At 42.9% G+C, this 22,945-nt stretch overlaps 1 protein-coding gene across 6 annotated transcripts; it reads left to right on the forward strand.

Moving 5' to 3' along the window:
* Window positions 1-502: 502 nt before the first annotated feature.
* On the forward strand, window positions 503-22,071 carry KLHL8 (kelch like family member 8). 6 transcript variants are annotated; one of them, XM_086889663.1, is made up of 10 exons: window positions 503-668; window positions 8,256-8,569; window positions 11,461-12,009; window positions 14,120-14,306; window positions 15,013-15,156; window positions 16,328-16,439; window positions 18,057-18,225; window positions 18,761-18,920; window positions 19,845-20,046; window positions 20,448-22,071. In XM_086889663.1, the coding sequence occupies exons 2-10, from the start codon at window positions 8,357-8,359 to the stop codon at window positions 20,569-20,571; spliced, it is 1,860 nt and encodes a 619-aa protein (XP_086745789.1). In that variant the 5' UTR covers window positions 503-668; window positions 8,256-8,356; the 3' UTR covers window positions 20,572-22,071. The 6 variants fall into 6 exon arrangements, 4 of the variants coding, with proteins under 4 accessions (XP_086745789.1, XP_086745790.1, XP_086745787.1 ...); XM_086889664.1 differs by having other exon boundaries at window positions 517-668; window positions 8,318-8,569; XM_086889661.1 differs by lacking the exon at window positions 503-668 and adding an exon at window positions 718-829.
* The last annotated feature ends 874 nt before the right edge of the window (window positions 22,072-22,945 follow it).

Raw genomic sequence — 22,945 nt, forward strand, 5'->3', positions numbered from 1 at the left:
TAGAGACCAGAGCTGGTACAGCCTTTTTCTCTCTGCATTACATCCTTCTCTCTTTCTTCTTTCATGGAGAGCAGTTCCTCCAAAATCTGAAGCAGGATCACTCTGATCTGCATTACAGAATGAAAGAATCACAGAACACACTGATGTCGAAGGGACCCACAAGGATCATCGAGTCCAACTCCTGACCCTGCACAGGACATCCCTAAGAGTCACACCCTGTGCCTGAGAGCTTTGTCCATACGCTTCTTGTGACCACTTCCCGGGGGGACCTGTTCCACCTGCTCAACCACCCTCTGGGGGTAGAACCTTTTCTTGATACCCAACCTAAACCTCCCCTGACACAGCTTCATGCTGTTTCCTCGCGTCCTGTCGCTGCTCAGGAGAGTGAAGAGCTCAGTGCCTGCCCCTCGGCTTCCCTTCACGAGGAAGCTATAACTGCGATGGGACCCCTCAGTTTTCTCTTTTCCAGGCTGAACAGACCAGATGACCTCAGCCACTCCTCACACGGCTTCCCCTCATGAAGGGGCGGAGACAGCACTGACTGGGGGGACAGGGTGATGCTATTTCTCAGGCGTTGCTCTGCTTGCTTCTGCTTCCCGCTGAAGATTAGGCCTCTCGTGCGCAAAGAACCAGGAAAGCCTATTTTCCACACACCCCGCTGAGCAAAGGTATAGCGCCGTCCCTCCCGAGGGCATCTTAGGAGGCGGGAGCGCGGGAAGCGCCGCCGGGCTCCCGCCTCGCCCCCGCCCCTCGGCGCATGCGCGCGGCGCGCCCCCTGGCGGGCGGCGGGCACTCCGCCGGGCCCGCCGCGGCGGCAGCGGCAGCGCAGGTGAGCGGGGCGGCCACCGGGGGGGCACCGCGGGGCTCACCCCGGCTCTCACCTCACGCCTTCCCTTCCCCCGCAGGTGGAGGGCTCCATCCCACTCCGCGCCCTTCCCCCACCTTCCTGCGCCCTCGTACCGCGCTCGTACTGCCATGGCGGCTCCCCGCCCTTATATAACGCGCCCCCTGCCCTCGGGTTCCGCTCAGGTGTCCCGGGAGTGGGCTCGGCTGGGCGGGCCGTGTCGTGGTCTTCCCCCTCCTCGCAGTACGGCCGTGGGCTCCTAACCCTGGGGCAGCTCCGCCAGGGCGGGATGGAGCGGAGCCGTTCCCGGGAGGGCCGCGGGACCGGCCCGGCTCCCTCCTCGCCCACGGGGATCGCCGCGATCGGAGCCGGACCGAGCGCCGGTGTGTGGGGGGTTAAGGTGGAATCAGTGCAAATGGTTACCAGGGCTGGGCTGTGCTCAGCGCAGCGGCGGCACCGTGCCCGGGCTCGGTGTCGGGGGACTTGTGCTGCGAAGGCACCCGCAGAGAGAGCCCCGGCGGCTGCACCATTCTAGAAGGAGATAAATGTTCTTTAAAAATTAAATAAGCCGGGATTCCACACGGTTCAAGATGCTCCGTGTGGAGACCACAGCCAAAGGTAGTGCCTTAGCTCACTATCGGCATCTTGTAAAGGATAACGAGTCACTTAGCTTACCCCAAAACAAATATTCGTGTTAAGAAAAAACCAGCAAGAAATTGTCGAATGCTACTGAGGAGAGCCTCAGGAGTTCCTAGCTTCTCCTTCCTTCTCAAATAAGTAAGAATTTAAGATATCACAGCTCCCCCAGCTCTTGAAACTGCCTGCTTGGCTTCCCTTCCTCCTTTAACAGGTTTTCCTTCCCATCTCCACTCAAGACAATTGCTTACTGGCCACTGGGAAGTGTATCTGTGTTTTCTTCTTTGCCCAAGTCATTCTTATATATCCTACACTTGTAAAAGTTATGAAACTCAGAGAAACCTGTCTTTCTGTGATTTCTGTGCTGGTTGCAAAGGTTTCTGCAAGGATGATCAAGAAACAAATCACACAATGGAGAAGTACCACAGCAACTAATAACAGCTCATCAAACGCTGTCAAAACCACAACAGACGTGTCTCATAGGTCTTTGCTGGAAATGAAGGTTAAGCTGCAAAAGGCTCAGCCACATTCAAGCAATGCGGTCTGAGGTTTTTGGGTTAGTTTGGGCTGAATCCCTTGTAATCTCTTGTGCTGTGAAAGAAGTGTGACTGCATTGTTACGTGGCAGGGTTGTGCCTGGGGTTTCTGTGCAGTGTGCTCATGACCTCATTTATTTTATTAATGGTTAGTGGGATGTCAGTAGCCTGGCATCCATTTTTCTAGTTGGCCATTTATTTGTAAAGGCAGATGTAATCAGTCTGGTCACATGAAGACAGGATCATTGTGTAATGATTGCCAGTAATTTGATGCAAGGCAGCACAGTACCATATTAGCCAGTGCTTTAGTTCTTCCCCAGCAGGTTTCACCAAACAGATTTTGTAATAATAATTTCCTGCAATGGTTGTAGCATCTTGGATTGTGAAGCCTTTTGTTTTATATTACCTCTGCCACCTCTTGATGTCAGATTTTGAAGGAGCCTTGCAGCTCTGGGACAAAAAGAAGGTGGTAATGCTTTATGGTTTGAGCTGTTTTTCATATGAATCTCTGCTCTAGATTAATGTGATGATGGTTGGCAACCAAGACAGAGTCCTGGGAGGAAGACACTGGTGTGTGCATGGGAGGCATTGTTTGGCTACAGTTCTGGAATGCTCTGCTATGCCTTGATTTATATGTCCAAGATAAAGGAAGCTGCCAAATGACCTAGAAATAATTTTACTTTCTGTTAATACTTCCTGGGAATGGCTGGACTAAATGCTGCTGCAGAGACTTTTAAACTATTGTTATTTTTAATACAGTCTATCAGAGAAGACAATAGTACCTCTCCTTGGTAAGGGACTGTTCTGTGTTCTGGTGAATGTAGTAGGCTAGTTAAATTTTTGTATCTATTCATCAGCACTTTACTATGCTCCCATTGCACTGATTTTCAATGGTTTTTATTTTGTGTTCTACTTTTTGGGTCTTCTCAAGTTTACATTGCATAAATAAACCATGCCTTAGTTGCTCCTGTATCTGCAAAGCAGAGTCCTGCTTTGCTGCTTTGTCACTTTTGAGGGGTTTTGCTGGTTGTTCTGAAGTAAACTAAGCATAAATAAATCATGGCATATGAGGTTTTTGTTTGTTTTTTATGATGCAAAATTAAACAAATTGTCAACCTGCCATTCTATAAACCTCAGGAGAGAGGTGACCTTTCTGGTGTTTCATGGAAACTGGGATTAAACCTCAGGAGAAGTTCACTGAGCATTGAATCAAAGGGAGCTGGGAAGAAGTCTCAAAACAGCATGAAGAGACTGCCAGGAAGAATTATTTCCATAATGAAATTTTATCTGACTATGCTTTTCGTGCTTCAGAAAACGCCTTTTCTGTTGCATTTTTCCAAGGAAGAGCAGTCCTCATTCACGGGTTGTGTGTCTGCAGCACTGATGGGGTTTTGATTATACATACAGATGAGAGATGGTGCCAGCTGTATCCATTTCACTAGCTACCTGTGTGATGTGACAAGTAACACAAAACAATAATGTCAGTTTTTGCTGCAAAGAACCTTGAAAATGCTGAAAGGATTTAAATTTCTCAAGTCACATTGACTTGACATAGACAAAATACCTTCATTTTGAAGCAAAAATAAATTGAAGACAATAGGCAGTGGTAGGACATGAATAACATCATTATTCATGTATATTAGTGTTGTCTAAGAAACCTTTCTATGTGTTTCTACCAAAGCAATCCTGGTGGCTTTAAATGAGCAAAACCAGTTAGATAGCTAGTTGCTGACTATTTTTTTTTCCTTTCTGTTAAATAACTTTCTGCTGAAAAGTGTGGTAGGCTTAGAGTTGTAATACCATGTGTAATTTGAAAAGTCCCATGTTTTCCAGCCTTGTTTGATTTGATCTAATTAGTGTGGGCATCTGAACAGTTTAGCATAAAGTCTCCACAATTAAAGATGAGGAAGGAGAACGGGGGAGAGCTGAGGATTTTTCTACACTATTTTGTTGATCAGTTTCCCCCCTGCCCCCATGTTCCATCTTGATGGTGCAGCTGTAGCCAGACTGAGCAGTAAAACAGCTGCTGGCACAGTCCCTGCCAAAGCTGCTGCTTGTCTGCAGTTTGCAGTGCAGCTGCCTCCTGCCCTTCCCACTTCTCTCCCTCTTCTGTCTTCCTTAGCTCTGCCAGCTGTCCTTTCTCCAAATGTTCAAGTTTTCTTAGCACAAGACAACAACTCAAATTGCTGTTAGCTGGATTAAACTGGAGAAGATCTTGTTGCTGCCTCTGCTGTTCTGATCTTGTGGGCATCAGTGAGAGGATTTCATTACCCACAGAGACTCAACAGGCTCTGTGTTAGACAACTTAGTTTTACACAGCCATGCTACAAAGGCAAATTTCTTGTCTCCCTCAATTAAAAGGCCTTTTTGTTTTCTGAGGGAGGCTGACCACCCTTTCTTGCACAGATCATGATGTGATTTTAGTTCATCTTGGGGGTAGGTAGTCAAAATTACATACAGGATACTTGGAGAAACTGCATCTGTGTCTTTTTTTCTCCTGCACTTCTGCCACTTTTTTTCCAGCTTCAGTACCACTGATCATAAGGAGCATTGGATTTACAGGTATTATAATGCCTCTTATCTGAACACTGCCTAGTTTTTGTTATAGTGGCAATTGTGGTTTTGTTTTGTATCACTGAAGTGTCTTCCTCCCATGTGTCAGAGAAAGAATAAGGATGATCCCTTCTTTCTGGGACACTGCCTCCCAAGGTGCTCCACAGGGGAAAGGAGGACATGTACTCCAACATCTAGATTGGCTTGTCGGCCAGGATTCCTGGGATTTAATTTAGTGATGGGGGAAAACAGAGCGATGTTATGCATGTCCTACCACTGCCTATTGTCTTCAATTTATTTTTGCTTCAAAATGGAGGTATTTTGTCTATGTCAAGTCAATGTGACTTGAGAAATTTTACACTTTATTCAGTTTAAGATTTAGCTAGAATGTCTGAATCAAAATCATGTCACTTTCAGATGTTACTGAATGTCACTGTTGGGAACGGCGAGAAGAATGACACAGACTCTCTTGTGAGTCGAACAGGAGAGTTCCTCCCTTAAGGTTTATAACCTCAGATCTTCTATAGACTGTTACATGAAAGTACAGAAAAGTAAAACTCTCATTGGTTAGTAAACTAACACATCACCATCATTGGTCAGTGGGGTTCACTACCCCTCGGCTTTCTCTTGCAAGAAAACAAGGAAGAGACAAACAGCACCTGCAAGGCTGCTTTCTATCTCTAAGGATTGTTTTAATTCCTCTTTATGATTTCCCAGGCCACTTTCTCAGGCAAGACTGAGAAAGTTATGTGGCCTGCTTTTCCACAGGCACTGTGCTGTCTGCCTTTGCTCATTGTTAGCATCCATAACTGAATTCAGATGTTATCTGAATTAGAACTTTGTGCTTTGTGTTTGTGCTTTGACCTTCCATCCTTTCTTGCTTTTGTAAGTTTGAGGAGCAGTTAAGAGGGGATCCTCAGTCCCTCACCTGAGGGCCAGCACTGATGACCACAGCACAGACTTTGGGGTCTGGAACAGCTGCCCTCTTGAGAATAGCAGACATCATCAGTATTTCTAATTATTTAACTTGAACAAGGAAATTGCTGACTGGGTCTTTGCTAATGATGGCAAGCTGTAAACATGTGTGGGGTTTGTTTGGTTTTTATTTATTCAGATAGCTACTTCTTCATGAAAAGTGTCAAGTAGCTGTTTACAAGGAATTATACCTGATGTTATAAATGAGGCACTTCCTTTAGTTTCCTTAGAGGCAGTCACTTGTGATGTTCACTTACACCCTTAATGTTGTCAAAATATTAGACTGGAAGACTTAAGGTGAAAAAAGGGAGCATGTAATTGAGGTTCTGAATGGCCATGACAGCGTTTTGTTCTAGAGAGGAAAGACTTGTGTGTGTGTGTGTGTGCCATTCATCCAGGACTAAACTAACCTCAAGCAGTTGTATGTTATTGTTGAATTATTGTTGATTAGGGGAGTAAATCTGTAATGGCTCTTCTCTTAGTTTGTGAAGTTGAAATATACTGACCTTTGATGATTTGGAGTGATCTTCAGATTTTCAGAACTTAGTATCTTGAGTCAAGTGCTACTAAAATTAATTTATTTTTCATTTAAAATCTGAGAACAGAAAGGCATATGGCTAAAGATGAGCCCAAGCCAGTGTTTTCTGCAAATAAAACATGGCTACAGCTGGTACTGCCCAGAGCAGATGATGATTTATTTGAAGACTCAAATTGTGAGATGCTGTAATTAAGACCAGTGGAGGATTTGGAGATAGATGTCTAAAAAGATTTGCTTGGCCTGGTGTATGACAGAAACAAGATGCTCCTGAACTGGTTTACTTGGGGAAACAATAAAAATCTGCCTGCCACCTAGTCTTATCAGAAGAAAGCTGAAGTATGTCAGTCTATTGCTGTCTGAATATTTCTGACGGTTTTATTACATGTTACTTTTTAACATATTGCAGAAACTTCTCTTTACCTGAGGAACAGTAATTGACTTGTTCTTGTGTTCCCATACATGTATTTGATATCACAATACTGGGCACACCCTCACAGATGTGATTTTCTTATCTATGGCTGTGTGCCCGAGTAAATACTGCTTTTCTCTGGTGTCAGTTCTAGTTTCTTTCCCTGCAATATCAAGGGGGTACTTAGTATGTATCCAATACGCAGTGTCTTAACTCAATGTAGCAATGGCTGGGTGTGAGTAAGCAGGAGTGGTGGAACGGGAGTGTCAGTCAAAGACTGAAATAAGCATGAGTTCCCTACAAGTGTAGGCTAGAGATGCTGTGTCTTACCTACATTATCGTGTGAATGAATAACAGACGATGCCTTTCAACATCGCTCTACAGCATTTCAATATCAGTCCTTTCCCTCTTGTTTGTCTATGTTAATTTTTATCATTTCAGGAGATTGTGTCTGAAGCTCTGTGTCAGCTTCAGATCTCAGTGCTAATAGTGATCTCTTTGTCTGTTGCATGTTAAACATGAGTACCAGTCATGGAGGATTGAGAACCAAAATATCATCATGAACTAGAAAAATATCTTAGCTTCATTATGTCAGATTTGACAAATGACTTAAGTTTTCAGCAGAAAAAGGTATTCATTGCTATAAACTGCATAAAGTTCTCATGATCCATAGTATCTTTCAGCTAGTTTGTAGTTTTGGAAGAAGTAAGATCTTTCTCTTACATATCTTTTAAAGGAAGAATACTTACCTCCTTAAAGCACCACAGGCAAATATTCCTGTGTTTGATCTCACTTTAACCTGTCCAGTGCAGTGCAGCCACCAGCTCTATCAGCACATAGGATGTGGAGCAGGCAGCAACCCTGTGACCTACAGCAGGAACAAGTACGGTTGCCTCAGGTCACTTCCTGCTTTTTCTCCAGTACTGATGCATGAAGAGCTGTAAATTTAGTAAGAGGCATGGACACTTTCAAAATCTCCCAGAGGAGAATCAGCTCTGCTCCCAGACGTGTGACTTAAATTATTACTGCAGAAGAATTTTTTCGTTCTTTTGGCCAGTCCACTTCCTCCAACACCAGAGTCCATGAGCAGAAGTCCCTGAATTATAGCAGCCATTAACTCTTAGCATAAAATGAAGAATGAATGCACCATAAATTAACTAAAAAAGCATAAAAGCAAAGGTAGTCAGTGTAAGAGGAACATGCTTCTCAGTATACTCTGGAGTACCTTCCAGCACATCAAGGTGGCTTATGAAAAACAGGGAGAGTTACTGTTTACACAGGCAGGTGGTCATAGGACAAAAGAGAACAGTTCCAATGAAAAGAGGAGAGATTTAGATTAGATGTTAAGAAGCAGCACTTTGCTGTAAGGGTGGTGAGATACTGGAAAATGTCCAGAGAATCTGCAGATGCCCCATCCCTGGAAGTGTTCAAGGCCAGACTGGATGGGGCTGTGAGCAGCCTGGTCTAATGGAAGGTTGGTACTGTATAATCTTCAACCTTTCCAACCTAAACTATTCTATGATTCTGGGGTTCATATTTGCCTTTTCTTTTTCATGTCTTTATCAAGTGTGGGAAAGTTCATAAATAATGGCTTTCCTTAAAGGTACCTACATGGGGTTTTTAGCTGTGGGTTTCCTATTTTGTCCCTTCTCCTCTCCACCTTCCCCAAGTAAGATCATAGGTAGTATTACAATGTAATTGAAGTGTTAAGTACTAGAATTACCTAATGTCTTCATTTTCTTTTTTTGTGTGTGTTTTTAAACAGGAAGATGAACAGAACTGAATTTTAGGACCTAACTGCTGATGGGCTGGATTTTATCTTGGCAGGAGTTCTGAAGATTGATGCAGTGAGAGAAGACACAGCCAATGGCTTCAGAATCCGTGGTCCCTGAGCAGGCAAAACAACATCTGATAAAGGGAAAAAGGCGGCGGCAGCAGCAGCAGCAACAAACTCGGCCTTCCAGCAGTGATGGGGATGATGATGTCTTTGTGTTTGAGGCAAATGAGGCTTGGAAGGATTTTCACAGCTCTCTTCTTCACTTCTTTGAAGCTGGAGAGCTCTGTGATGTTACACTGAAGGTGATACTTGTCACATACCCATTGCACGTTTCAGTCTGAAGATTAAGGTGCAGTTTAAGTGTGTTGGGAGGTGAATATTGGCAGGAGTGTGGAAGCCACAGAGTACCTCTTGGATCTGAGGCATGGATGTGAGCTCTAAAGATGCTCATATTTTTTCCTTATTTAAGAAGTTTACAGCTGAAATTTAAATACTTAAAATACTGACAATCCAGGAGAGGAACCACAAAGTCATGTGGTCACTTACCTTCTAAGCAAGTTCCCACAGTTGGTCACTAAGTACTGTGCAATTCCAGCTCCTTGTAGCCTCTTTGTTCTCAATATACTTTCATTCCCAATTTTACCTCCATGTTTGCATTTTGTGTTGTTTTGCTAGATTCTTCTCAGGAAACAGGGTTTCTGGAACAAGTCTAACTTCCAGCATTCTTCAAAGAAAGAAAAAACCCCAGACAGTTGTATTCTACAGCTGATCAAAGAGTAAAGGAAGAGAGAGAGGAAGGAAATTTTATGATTCTTGCATAGCATTGCTTTGGTGCATTATTTGTAACTCAGCTGTATGTTACTTACATCTTGATCACAATAAATTTGTATTTAGTATGCAAGATGGTTATTTAAGGAATAGTGATAAAGCACAGTTCCTAAACCAAGAACAAATGACAGATGCCTTTAGGAGATGCTGTTAGCCTTATACTTTGACTATTAGATATGAACAGAGAAAATCCTTGATGTATGTCCATATGTGTATGTCCGTAGTGTTACCAACCCTTTTCATCTCTTATCTTGTTGACCTCATTCTTACCTTCCTTCCTCTCCACCTACCCTTGCAAAAAAAAAAAAAAAAAAAAAAAAAAAAGCAAAAAAAAAGCAAAGTCTTATTTTATAAACATAATTAAATGCATGTTCCTGCTAGGGAAGCTTGCCTTGGAAAATACACTTTCCTGGGGCTGCAGTTTAACTTTCCATAAGTTAGGCTTCTATTAATGTTCATTTGTATGATATGTGTGGAGCTATTTTGGTAACTTAAGAATATTAGATGATATGACTTGGCATCCAGTGAAGGCTAGAGCAACCTGTGGACATCTTATTGTATGGCTTCCTAAATCAGGGATTTTCAAGTAACTGCTATGTACTTGAATTAGAATTTTCAGGGGGGCTTGATTTTTTCTTCCAGTAGTGCTCAGGCCTCACTCATGTTTTAAGAATAATCAGTTCTCTACTGAACTTTCTGCTTTTGTGTGTGACCTGAGTTAGTGAGCAATTCTGGCATTGCTGTCATCAGACCAGTTACTGTTTTATCTGCTGGCTCCTAAAATATGATAGTAACTGGAGGGGAACTCCAATTTCAAAATAGCAAGGACATGCCAGATAGCTGGTGGAAAGTGTCCCTGCCCATGGCAGGGGGTAGAATGAGATGACCTTTAAGGTCCCTTCTAACCCAGACCATTCTGTAGTTTGAAATTAATTAGATTTGGATTCCATAGTAAAGCCACTTAATTAAAAATAAAGGTTTAATTAGAGAGTGGGATGATGGGCAGAATACAAGTATCCAAATGTAAGAATAGCCTAGGAGCTTTTCCTAATACTAATCCCTAATAGCAGACCACTGGTCACATCTTTCTGTATCAGTACTGTAGTTAGTTGGGGTGCTGGTGCTGTAAGAGTGATAAGCCTTGGGAGCACACAGGAAGACTCTCTGTGCTCCACAGATTTAAATTCTGGGATTTCACCTACTCTCCTGCTGCTGTCATATGACCAGACTTAGAAGGCTGTTAGAAGGTGGAGAGTGGCACATGAATATAATCTGCATTTCTCCTGGTGGTTTGCTTTTTGTTCATTTCGTAGGTCTGAATTGAATTGTTCCTTCTGGGGTGATCTGAAGTAATCACACTGAACCATCCATCTGTTTCCTTTTTTTTTAATCTGCATGCTCTTGCTTGTGTGTTTGCTTTCTCTACTCCACTCACTGCTCACCAGGTGGGTTACCCTGGTGTTGATCATACTCTTTAAAAAGATAGAGCAATTGAATATTGAATCAGAGCTAGAAAAACATCCAAAATATCCTTTATAATTTAGTATCATTTTATTTTTTAAGTCCACAACAGCTCTCTGTAACACCTTCATCTGAAAATGAACGTGTAATTTGAGTCTATCAGGGAAACTGGTTGCTTTTGTCATCCAGCCATCCCTTTATGTTAGTCCAGAATGACAAAGGCTGTAAGAAAGCACTCCTGGAACACAAATAACCAGTGGATTATTCATTTATCTTCAATTCTTAGGTTCTTTTTTGATGTAGTAGAATTATAGAATTTTGTACATTAAACGTTTATTTTACACTTTCTGATCAGAATTTTGAGAAATACTTTTTCTTTATGGGGTGTACACTGGTTTTTGTGGGTAAAGATTCTAAAATTATTGAAGTGATCAGTAGCTTTTAATAACCCCTGAAATAGCTGTTATTCTTATGTTTTTACATAAATTTGCTTCTATAGACATCAATTCCTCAACAGTAGTAAAGTCTAGAAATCTAAATCAAGTAGTCTGAAAATGCCCCTTTCTAATTTTCTCCCCTGAAGTCTCTGAGTACATACAAAACAAGTGTCTAACAGTCTCCTCCCATCTAGAATATTTCTAAAGATGCCTCATAAGGCTTTTAAAGAAAGACAAGTTCAGTGCTGTTGCTTCCTTTACTCTCATGGCCAAGCTACAACTTAGAATTCCTTGCGATACTTGGATGTTATGTCAGAAGTACAGGACAAAGGAGGTTAATTTGTGTGGACAAAATACAGACAAAACTGATGGAGTCCAGAATTCAGCTTCACTGTTCCTTCTTTCACAGCCAGAATTGACATTCCAGTAAAATATTGGGGTTTTTTTTTTGTTCTTTTCTCTTTCAGGTTGGTTCGAAGCTAATCGCCTGCCACAAACTGGTGCTGGCTTGCGTTATCCCGTACTTCCGAGCCATGTTTCTTTCAGAAATGGCTGAAGCCAAGCAGAAGCTGATCGAGATCAGGGACTTTGATGGTGATGCCATCGAGGACCTGGTGAAGTTTGCATACTCCTCGCAGCTCACGCTGACGGTGGACAACGTGCAGCCCCTCCTGTACGCTGCCTGCATCCTGCAGGTAGAACTGGTGGCCAAAGCCTGCTGTGAATACATGAAGCTGCATTTCCACCCTTCCAACTGCCTGGCAGTCAGGGCATTTGCTGAAAGCCACAACCGCATAGACCTGATGGACATGGCTGATCAGTTTGCTTGTGAACATTTCACAGAAGTAATGGAGTGTGAGGACTTTGTGAGTGTGTCACCACAGCACCTCCATAAACTCCTGTCTTCCAGTGACCTGAATATTGAAAATGAAAAGCAAGTTTACAATGCTGCTATCAAGTGGCTGCTGGCCAATCCCCAGCATCATGCTACATGGCTGGATGAGATCCTTGCACAGGTAGGGCAGACTGAGGCACAAAATGCCTGTCTCATCACTGGTTTAGTTGTGTAATCAGCTCTTTGCACTTGGGTAGATCTTAAAGTGAAAAATGTTCTTAGCTTTTGGTGCCTCATCCGGTATTCAGGGTTGGGAGTTGACAGTGGAAGCAACTTAGAGTTCTTAAATATCAGAGAGAAGTGATACTCTCCCGTTTCTGTAGAGAGAAGAGTACTCACTTTATGCTTATGGCTGGGAGATGGGGAACCAACAAAAAACTACATCTGTGGCTGAGCAAAAATGTTTTATGCTGACATAAAACAGATAGAATATAAAACCATCACTTCACTTGGCTTACCACTCCTACAGCCTGCTCGCCGCCCTTGCTGTTACGTATTTGTACTTAAGAAAGGAGGCAAAGCTGTTGCATTTTCTTGGATGGCTAGGAAAGTAAACTAAGAGCAATGTGTCACATTAAGTTGTGTCACAGTATTTGACACAGGTGTGGGGAGCCTGTACTGGGAAGGATTTGCATGCCACATGCTGCAAAACATTCCATGTGTCTTAGCAGGTAGGATTGGCTGTGCAGTTTTAGTTGTCACTGAACTCCAACTTGATTATTTTGCATTTGGCTGAATTGATAATATTGGCATTATGTGAGTAAGGAGAGGTCCTCTGAGATGCTGCTGTCATTGTCTTCATGAATAATTTTTTGCATTTCCTAGGAAAAGATGACAGTGGTCTATTAGCTGTCTTCCAAAAACCTTCAGTTTCATCTAGACTAGCATGAGGTTTTTGGTACAAAAACCCTTTCTTTATTATGCTATACATAAACTTGCAGGCAGTATAATTAAAGATTTTTTTAAAGATATTTATATTTATTTCCCAGTTGTGCTGGCAGATGAGATTAACAGTTTCATTTTGTCGATGGAAACCAGATGTTGATGGAAACTGGATTCAAGCAAAGAAAAAATAAACTCCTTCTTGTAAATATGGGCTATTTTCTGGAGCATATGGAGTCATCTGTTGACTTGAACATTACTGCTAGCAGAAAACATGCCTGGGCTTCTAGACAGTGATTATCCATGTCATAATCAGCCTTATAGGTTTCACTGTTATAATGGGGTTCGGAATTTAACAGCCTGGAGTTTTTAGCACATCACTAACCTTAGGAGCCTGTCAGCAAGGCTACAGAGGTGCTTTAAAGTAGCCTCAAATAAGCTGGGCCAAAATAAAGGAAGTGGAACTGAAAGCAAGGAGGTGAGGAAGAACGGGCAGAGACGCATGCTTGCTTCAAGACAGGGATGCTTGTCAGTGCTGTAAGAGCCCCATCCTGCTCCTCTGAGAAGCACTGCAGCTGCTGGACTTCCATACCATTGCTGTTGAGCCAACTGAGCTGCTTGACAATGATGACTCCAAACCTTAGGAAGTCAGGTGAAGATTTGCTTCAGTTCCCCCCACTAACATGTGGCCCATCTTTGCCTCTGATTCTGCACTGTTTGTCTTACGAAGAAGGATGAAAGGTTTGCTGAAATAAATGGCAGGAATGATTTAAAGATGGAAACAATTAGCTCTCAATAATTATCACGGGTTTTTTTAAGCTTGAAGTCTGTCAAGTCTGCCTTAGAGAAAGGTGTTATTGCACTAGAAATACTTCCTTCATAGCCACTTACTTCATGGTGACTAAGTGTTTCCTTTTTGACTTGCCACCCAAAGAAAATGAACCATTTTAGCACAAGCCCTCTTACACTGGCATAGCAGTGAGCTAAGATTGATACCCAACAGCAGATTAACCTGATAAACCCCTGGTAAAGCCACAGGTGCTGCCTGCATCACACTGGGCAGGTGCATATGCATCATGGGCAGCAGCTTGTCTCCTTGCTCAACACAGACTGGGCCAAGGGACGCTTCTTTGCTCTGGCGGAAATGCAAATGGTTGTAGCAAACATTATCAGCAAAAAGAACTGTTCATATCACTGTTGTCTGGAACAACTCTGAGAGCTACTCTCCTGGTTGAGGAGCATGGGGCTGCCAGCTGGCTCCGGAGCTGCCGGCTGGTGCATGTGCAGCGCTGCATGGTGACACTCAGCAGTTGAGCCACTTTCTCCAACTGTGTTCATTTCTGTGTCAGGTACGGCTGCCTCTCTTGCCCATTTGTTTCCTTATGGGTGTTGTGGCAAAGGAAGAGATTGTCAAGCAGAATCTAAAATGTAGGGATTTGCTGGATGAAGCAAGGAACTACCACCTTCACCTGAGCAGCAGGGCAGTGCCTGACTTTGAGTACTCCATTCGCACAACACCAAGGAAGCAGACTGCTGGTAATTAAATGTGTGTCTGGTTACCCAGTAGGGAGTGGTGTGGAGAAAAGGCAGCACATCTGTGCAGGTGTCTTAATATCAAGCAGGTATGACTTGATATCGAGGGTTGTTCATGACCTAATGCAAAATTGGGAAAGCCATTATGTACCTCTCTGATATTTTGGTAATGTGCTGCATTTTCCTAGCAGAACTTTAGCAGTCATTTTCTTTCTTTAAAGCATTAATAATTTTTTCTGATTTGCTCTTATCTGTGTTAAAGTCAGAGCTGTTATGTATGTTATGACCAGGCAATCTGTTCAAAGCTGTACTGAAAACAGTGGGTAGTTATCGTTTGGTGTTGAAGGCTGAGCTAACTTTTAAAGTCTTTGACTAACCTACCCCAAAACTGAGTGATGAATGTTGACCACAGATCATAATTTCTACATCATTGTATTTAACAAACAATGGATTTATCTCCTTAAGCCAAATCACAAAAAGCATATATAAAATATGAATTGTTTTTACAAGAGCATAGATAGCTAATTGCCATAGCAGCATGTCAAGCAAAGGCCAAAAGCCAGTATCCAGTTATGAAGGGCAATGACTGTACTCCTTGAAGTGGAATACAACTTCTCCCGAACTACATAATTTTCAGTTTGCTCTTCTATACAGCTGTTTTTGCCCATCCTCCTGATAGTTCTGTGGTAAGCTGTTTTGTGTTCTCCAGGCGTGCTGTTCTGTGTCGGTGGCAGAGGTGGATCAGGTGACCCCTTCCGCAGCATCGAGTGTTACTCCATCAGTAAGAACAGCTGGTTCTTCGGCCCTGAAATGAACAGCAGGAGGAGGCATGTGGGTGTGATCTCCGTGGGAGGTCAGTAACCCTATTCAAGCAACCTCAGGCAAAAGGCACTTGTTTGCTCCTTTTGCTGAGTTGGTACTTCTACCAGCTGTACAAGTAGTAAACTAATTGCTTAATTGTTGGATAGTCTTCAGTTTAGTAAGGCTTCTCCCCCTTGAAGGAGTGTTTGGTCCTGAGCCAATCTGAGACTGTACTTATGGAAAAAACATTACTGACAGAACTGGGCTGTTCAGATTTGGGAAGGCTCCATGGAGACCTTATTGTGGCCTTTCTGTGCTTTAAAGGGAGCTTACCAGAAAGATGAGGACAGGCTTTTTAGTAGGGCCTGTTGTAATAGGACAAAAGATAGTGGTTTTAAACTAAAAGACAGTAGATTCAAACTAGATATCAAGCAGAAGTTTTTTATGGTGAGGTTGGTGAAAACCTGGAACAGGTTGCCCAGAGAGGTGGTAAATGTCCTGTCTTTGGAAGTGTTCAAGGTCAGACGGGATGGTGCTCTGATCAACCTGAAAATGAAAATGTCCCTGTTCATGGCAGAGGGGCTGGACTAAATGACCTTTAAAGTTGCTCCCAGCCCAAGTGATCTGTATATAGCCTCTTGCCTTAAGCAGGTGATTTACTTTTTTAAAAGCCATTTATAAAGAAATGGCCTTACCAGCACTCACGCAGAATTTCCTAGTACTTGTACTGGCTCCCCTCCTACTTAAATCCATGTGGAAAGAGTTATGGTCCTTGGAAGACCATAACTCTTCCAAGAGCAGATCTACCCTTATTTTTGAGTCTCCACCTTCTGAAAATAGATCTGTGCAGTCCAGCTTAGCTTAGTAAGTAAGGCAGCTTCCTCTTGAAGGTGGCAGCCCCTCTGTTGCTGCAGCAGAACAGAGATAATTTTTCTCCATAGAAAATCTGGAGAGACTGGTACATGTGTCCAAACTTATTTGACCTGCACTACTTAAATTACAGGAAGATTTTTTTGTCTACAGAATCTCAAGTTTTGTGTAAAAGTTCACATTAGGACAGATTTCTGGTTGAGTACAGCATATAAAACTCTGATATTGAAAACATTTAAAAACTTTAACCTTTATTTGACCTTCATTATCTCCACATAGGCAGGGATGTTATATAAATGAAAACTGAAATGTTGCCAAGCAATCTCCTTATCAAAAGATGTCTGTGTGTTCAGGTAAAATCTACGCAGTAGGTGGACATGATGGAAATGAACACTTAGGAAGCATGGAAGTATTTGATCCTCTCACAAACAAGTGGATGATGAAGGCATCAATGAACACAAAGAGGTATATGTGTCCCATGCACCAAGTTCTAGCCTGTGATGTGCCATTTCTTGCTGATACTGAAAAACATCCTGTCTGTCCTGCCTTTTCTGGGGTTTCAAACTGTTCTATTTCTTGGAATTTCTTTCCTCTATTTTGGAGCTTTATGCTATGAATGTACTACCCTTCTGTTCCTTTTTTGGAGGAGCTGGCTTCTGGACCAGGGAACTCTTCTACTCCAGCTATGCTTGCATTCTGGTATCCAGGGCCTTTCTGCTGTGCCCAGTAAACAACTTGGAATTGATGAACTGGTTCTCTGGGGTTTTTGCTCTTTTTAAGAATGAGTGAGAGAACTGCTAGCATAACATGAGAAGTGAAATACTTCATAGTGAAAATTTTAGAAAGTGAAATACTACACCAGGAAATAAATAGCTGCCTATGTTTTTCACACAAAAGACCAGAAGTATGCCATCTGAAAGTCAGATTGAGGACTTCTTTTGCCTTGACATTTAATTTGCCTTGACATTAAACTCCTTTTAAGGAGTTACTGGACTCATAGATGTGTAATTTTTTGTTTCTGCTGTTACATAAATCAGTGCCCCTCTTCTGTATTCCATTTTGTTTTTTGTTGTTTTTCAAAGCATCATGTACAAGTAGGAGTGAAATATTAAGTATGGCTTAAGTCTGAAAACTATTTGTGACCTAATTAAAGTAGAAGACCCAGACTCCTAGAAGTGGCTTGCTCTACTTCCTCCTGCCATCACCCCAGGGCATGGTCTCAGCAACAAGATTTCTGTGACATTTATTACTGAGTACCCAGGTAAATTAAAGGGCTGCTGTGCCTTGGGTACCTCCCAGCTCCACTCTTCCCATTCATGGAGGTCTTGGAATACTTAGTGGGGAAACAAACTGCCACCATTAAGTGGTGTCTGTGTTATCTGCTGAGGCAATTTAAGATAAGCAAGGTATTGCCACAATGTTTGTTCTGTAGAAAGATTGTGCCTCCCTTGCTTCTGCCTCGGTATCTCTGAACCTGCTGTCATTATTGAGACAAAATATTGTCAGTAACATGGTAAATCACCTCTCTTGGTGGTTAGAGCAGAAACTTAATGCTCACATTCTAGACCACACTTTTAATTTTATAGTACTGATTGTACTCTCATATTGGTAGATTTAGTAGAAACAAATCTGACCTTCATTTTAACACTTAATAAAAGGCCAGAATGGAAGAAACTGCAATTAAATCTTGCTGGAGTTCAGCTATTTAATCTCCAGCACAGGTTTGCCTTTTGATACGTATTAGTAGCACCCCCAGTCATTCTCAAATGGTAGCAGCCAGTTATACCAGCAAAGTTTAAACCAGCAGGTTTTAGTTCATCTTTAGATTTAATAAAAGAGAGAAATGGTATCTAAGACAATGTCATGTGTCTAAGTATGTGAGCAGAGGACTTGGCTGTTGTTAGAGTTGACATCCAGTCTAAAGGACACAGGTGTGCAAAGGGCCAGCGACATGATTTACTATAAATGTCACTTTTAGAATTTCCATTACTCTTTTCCCCCTAGTTTGAAACCGGTGCCATTCCTGTGTGGCTCCCTCTGGTTAAGGACTTGCACTAAGGTGTTGCTGGTGTGGTTTTCTAGGAGAGGCATCGCCCTGGCATCCCTGGGCGGCCCCATCTATGCCATCGGGGGCTTGGATGACAACACGTGCTTCAGCGACGTGGAGCGCTACGACATCGACTCGGATCGCTGGAGCACTGTGGCCTCCATGAACACTCCCCGGGGAGGTGTCGGCTCTGTAGCCCTGGTGGTGAGTGGCTGGTTCCTCCAGGGCCGGGGCCAGCTGGGGAGCTTACCTGCTTTTCAAAGCTGTATTCACAAGGCAGAACACAAGGTCTGAAACAAAAGGCAGCTGGTGGGATTGAGCACCTCTGGTCATCAAAATCCTGTGCAAAAAGTGAGGATATGTAGGCTAATACTCACAGCAAGTTGAACTGTTTCACCAGTATTTGAGGTACTGGGAGGAGTACCCTTCTAATGACATGGATAATGCTTCCTATCTCATTCAGAACCGGACTGGTTTGTCATGGTCACTGTGTTGAAAGGTAACAAATGTGTGCTCTACTTTAATCCCCCTGTGCTCTGAAAAACAGCTGCAACACTACAAAACTGTTGTACTTCTTTCATTGGAAGAGATAGCATTTATGTTAGATAGTTAAATCTGTTGTTGGGATTCTTAAATGAAAGTGGATATACCACATTTTCCTATAATTTCAACACTTCTTATGGAAGAGCTGAGTAAAGGCAGCTACATCACAAATAATCTTTGTACAACTGTTTTCCAGAACCATGTTTATGCTGTGGGTGGCAATGATGGTGTAGCATCTCTTTCCAGTGTGGAGAAATACGATCCTCACTTGGATAAGTGGATAGAAGTGAAAGAAATGGGTCAGCGAAGGGCTGGGAACGGTGTCAGTGAGCTCCACGGCTGCTTGTATGTTGTGGGTGAGTAGGGATGTGGCATTTTGTAGTGCTGCTGCTGCTGCTGCCAAGTGCTGGGCTTTGGAAGAGGCTGTTGTTGCTAGAGGAACCGGGAACAGATAAAGCTGACCTGTACTTGGTGTTCTTGAGCAGAAGAATGCAAGCACAGCCAGGGCACACTTAAATGAAGGTACGTTAGCAAGGAAATGAAAAGCAGCTCCTAACCCGCATCTCAGGAGGGCTGATCTGTTCAAGACAATATGTCTGTATTAGAAAATCCTCTCAAGACTCACTACTATTGAGTTTCCTTTTAGGAAACGATTCTTAAGTTCACATGCTTTCAAAGCACTTCAGTTTGTTCTGTGTAGAGTGTAGACAACATTACCTTTTTTTGCACTTATTCTACAGCTTGTCTTGTGTGCTACTTTGTATTTACCTGCTTTCCTGCTGGGTAGGTGTGCCACAGGTGTGATAGTTTAAAAAGCTCTGACATGTGTATACATGAACATATATATATTCAAGCACATAAGTGAATTGAAAATGAATTTTTTTTTTCCTATTCAGATATTTGTCAATGCTGTAATTTAAGAACAGTGCTAGAGTGTGTTTTGCATAAAGTAAAATAAGTTTAAGATTGAGACCATCCTTTTGCTGGTATTAGGTTTCTTCCTCTTCCAAATAGGAAGCTGTTTCATTCTAAGTATGATGAATTCAGGGAGAAAAATAATAAAATTAGAATCCTTGCAACTTGAGAAGAAAATTATTTCTCTGGGTGATGTTTCTGCAGTGAGAAGAGCTGTTAGATTAATTTTTAGGAGCTTGTTAAGTTTGGATAAAGAGAGAGCTGGACAGTACCCCCTGAATGCTGAGAATGATCTGATAATGCCAGTCTTGGATATTCCCTGCACCAGGAGTGCCAAGAGCTGACCCTGTGATGGCTGTTTGCAGGTGGCTTTGATGACAACTCACCCCTGAGCTCGGTGGAGCGGTTTGACCCACGCTGTAACAAATGGGAATATGTGGCAGAGCTCACAACTCCAAGGGGTGGTGTTGGCATAGCGACACTGATGGGAAAAATTTTTGCAGTTGGAGGTCATAATGGCAACGTGTACCTGAATACAGTAGAAGCATTTGATCCCATAGTGAACAGGTAATTTCAAATGTTTTGTTTGTCCTAATAAGACAAGGAAATCTGCCTGTATGAAAACACAGCAGCATAGAAGCAGTGTGCAGGAGGAGCCTAGCTGTTGTTTCCTGGTTAATAATTGAATACTATCCATAACTACCAATGCAGGGCTGCTGCTTATATCACTAGGGCAGTCTTGTATATATTTAAGCACCTCCTCCTCCTCTGCTCCTCTCTATCCCTTCTCATCACCCTTTCATTCAGTAACAGTCTACATGCTTCTGCTTGTTGCAGAGATTTTGCACTAAATGGGGTGTATTTTTGTGCAGAGTGAACAGCTAGGCAATGTAATAGAATCTCAGGCACAGAAAATAGTTTCAGGTTCCTCAGAAAGGGCAGGAGCTTATTTTTCTTTTCTCCCGTAGGTGGGAACTCGTGGGCTCTGTGTCACACTGCAGGGCTGGGGCAGGCGTGGCCGTGTGCTCCTGTCTCAGCAGCCAGATCCGGGATGTGGGCCAAGGATCCAGCAACGTTGTGGACTGCATGTGAGCTCTGCCACCTCCTCCAAATTCCAAAGGAGTGCTACAAGGGTGGCACCACAGAGCTTCTAAACACTGTGTTTTTATAGCAGGTTAAGGAATAAATCCAGTAAATTTTCCTTGTGAAAATGGTATCTTCTGCAACTGTAAAGCTTTTGGTGTCTTTCAAATAGCGATACAGAAAAACCTGTTAAAACGTGGCATAAATGTGAGTCCCATGTGACTCACAGGAGCAAACCTGCCAAGGACTGCAGTTATCCCATTCTTGAAAGCTGTAATTTCAGAATCGTTTGAGGTAGCTGTTGCAAGGACTCAATATTGAACTGTAAATCAGGCATGTGGTGAGGAGACCAGCAGCAGCTACTGCTGCTGAGCTTCCCCCAAAAGCCCTGCTACGTGTTGTCTGGAGGGCTTGAGTGCCATTTCATTTAACTTATTTTCTGGAATGGAGTCTTAAACATTTCCCAGTTGTACGAGAGCTCTGTAACTGAAGGTGTCTCAAGTTGTACAAGTAATGACATCCTTGATGCTGAGAGATACTGAGATAACTGAGGCAGAGAAGTTCACTGCTCACCTCCAGAGGGAATGCTGCCAGCAGTGGAATTGCAGGGATTCTGTCTGAAAACTGTCTTTCAAAGTATTTTCTCAAGTTAATAAACTTGTTAGAAAGCTGGAAAGATTATTCAAAATCTCAGTCTAAAAGATCTGAGTTTAGCCACTGGAATACTGGAATTCTCTAGTCTTCCTTGAAATTTGGAATTACTACCCCCCTCTCCAAAGTAGTTGCTGTTGAGACGTCCTTCCTGAAGTAACCAGTGTAATTTGTCCTATTTTGAGATGATAGTGTGTGAAAATGTAGGGTTCAGTGGTGGTTAAATCACCATTTTTATATAAAATGGAAATGCATGATAAAATTCGTGGTATTCTGTAAAACTTTCAGTACAACTCTAGAAGACTTGACTGTTTTAAGTATCCGGTAGCAACTCTGGTAACATTCTCGAGTTACTTGCTCTTTTAAGGGAGCAGATAAATAACCTCAAAACCTTAAATGAACCAAAGAGAGTCAGCAAGAGAGATAATTGGAATAAACCAGTACTTCCATTAAAAAATTGAGATAGCAATGTGACAGCCCTGCATACAAAGATGTCTTGTTACACCATTACAACCCCTGAATCCTGAGTAAAGTCCTGCTGGAAAGACTGCAGATTCCTGTTCCTGCATCACCTTGAACAGACCCAACAACTGACAATCCTTTGTGACCAAAGTTTTGCAATTACTGGGTTGTTCCAAATACCCAGGGAGAGCAGCAAACTTCTCTGCATTCAGGACTGGGAAGAGGCAGGACAGCAGGAGTGAGGAGGCACAGTTGTGTTTTTCTGCTGTTACCATCATTTGGCTTTCCTGCCCAAAATGGTAGCATTTTTACCAAATGCACTTTGGCAGCAGCCAGGCACAAAGTGAACAGTACTGTAAATAATGAAACATTGCAATAAAGCATTTGTACTTCAAAGCACCTTGTTTCTTGTATGTCTGGAGCACACGGTTTCTGCAGTGAATGTTTCTCAACAGGAAGCTTCTGTTAGCAGAGAGAATCCTGCATTGCCACCATGGGCTGCACCACCCCGCCACCTTCCTGACAAGGATGTGGTTACCTTCATGGTTCTTGACCTGACTGAGGGGTGGAAAGGAGGGATAAAGGTTCCCTCTCTGGGGCCAAATGGATGTCCTGGCTAACAAAAACCCACCCTGAGTTTTCTACCAAATGGCCCTGACTGTGAAGCGAGGTAGCCCAGTGGTGCAGGTTGCCATCCGATCCATTTCTCTTGGTGGGAAAGTGTGACACCCATGGGTGCAGCCTGTGGGTGACTCATGCCTGGACCACACTGACCACAGCACCTGCCACGCACCAAAGGGAGAAGTGTTCAGCAGGGAAATCAGGTTGCAGTAAAAGCTCTGGGATTCTCTGCTGTGTGGGAAGAGCTGGAAGTCACATGGTATTAGCTCAGAACAGGATTCTAAAACAGGCATCTCATTTGTAATTCAGTGCACACCCCTGCCCCAACACTCATGTTCAGGGCTCTGGAGGTGTATCCCTGAGGACTGGTAAGAAAAGTGTAAAGCAGGTTTACAAGGAACAACCCTGTTCCCAGAACAGTGATGTTCCACGCTGTTAACCTTGGATGGCACCACAACTAAATATATTTTGTACAGAACTGGTTTTAGAATCGTTCTTGCTGGAAATGTGCTAATGATGACAAAATATAAGAAATAAAAATACAGGATTACTGTGGTGACAAACTGTAGTGACCTACCTGCACAAAAAGCTGTTGTGATCTAACACCTGTCTTGGCAAGGGGACAGTGATGACAAAGGAATATTCCCCC

The sequence above is a fragment of the Cyanistes caeruleus genome, chromosome 5 (genome assembly GCF_971803275.1).
Source record: "Cyanistes caeruleus chromosome 5, bCyaCae1.hap1.1, whole genome shotgun sequence".
Lineage (NCBI taxonomy): Eukaryota > Metazoa > Chordata > Aves > Passeriformes > Paridae > Cyanistes > Cyanistes caeruleus.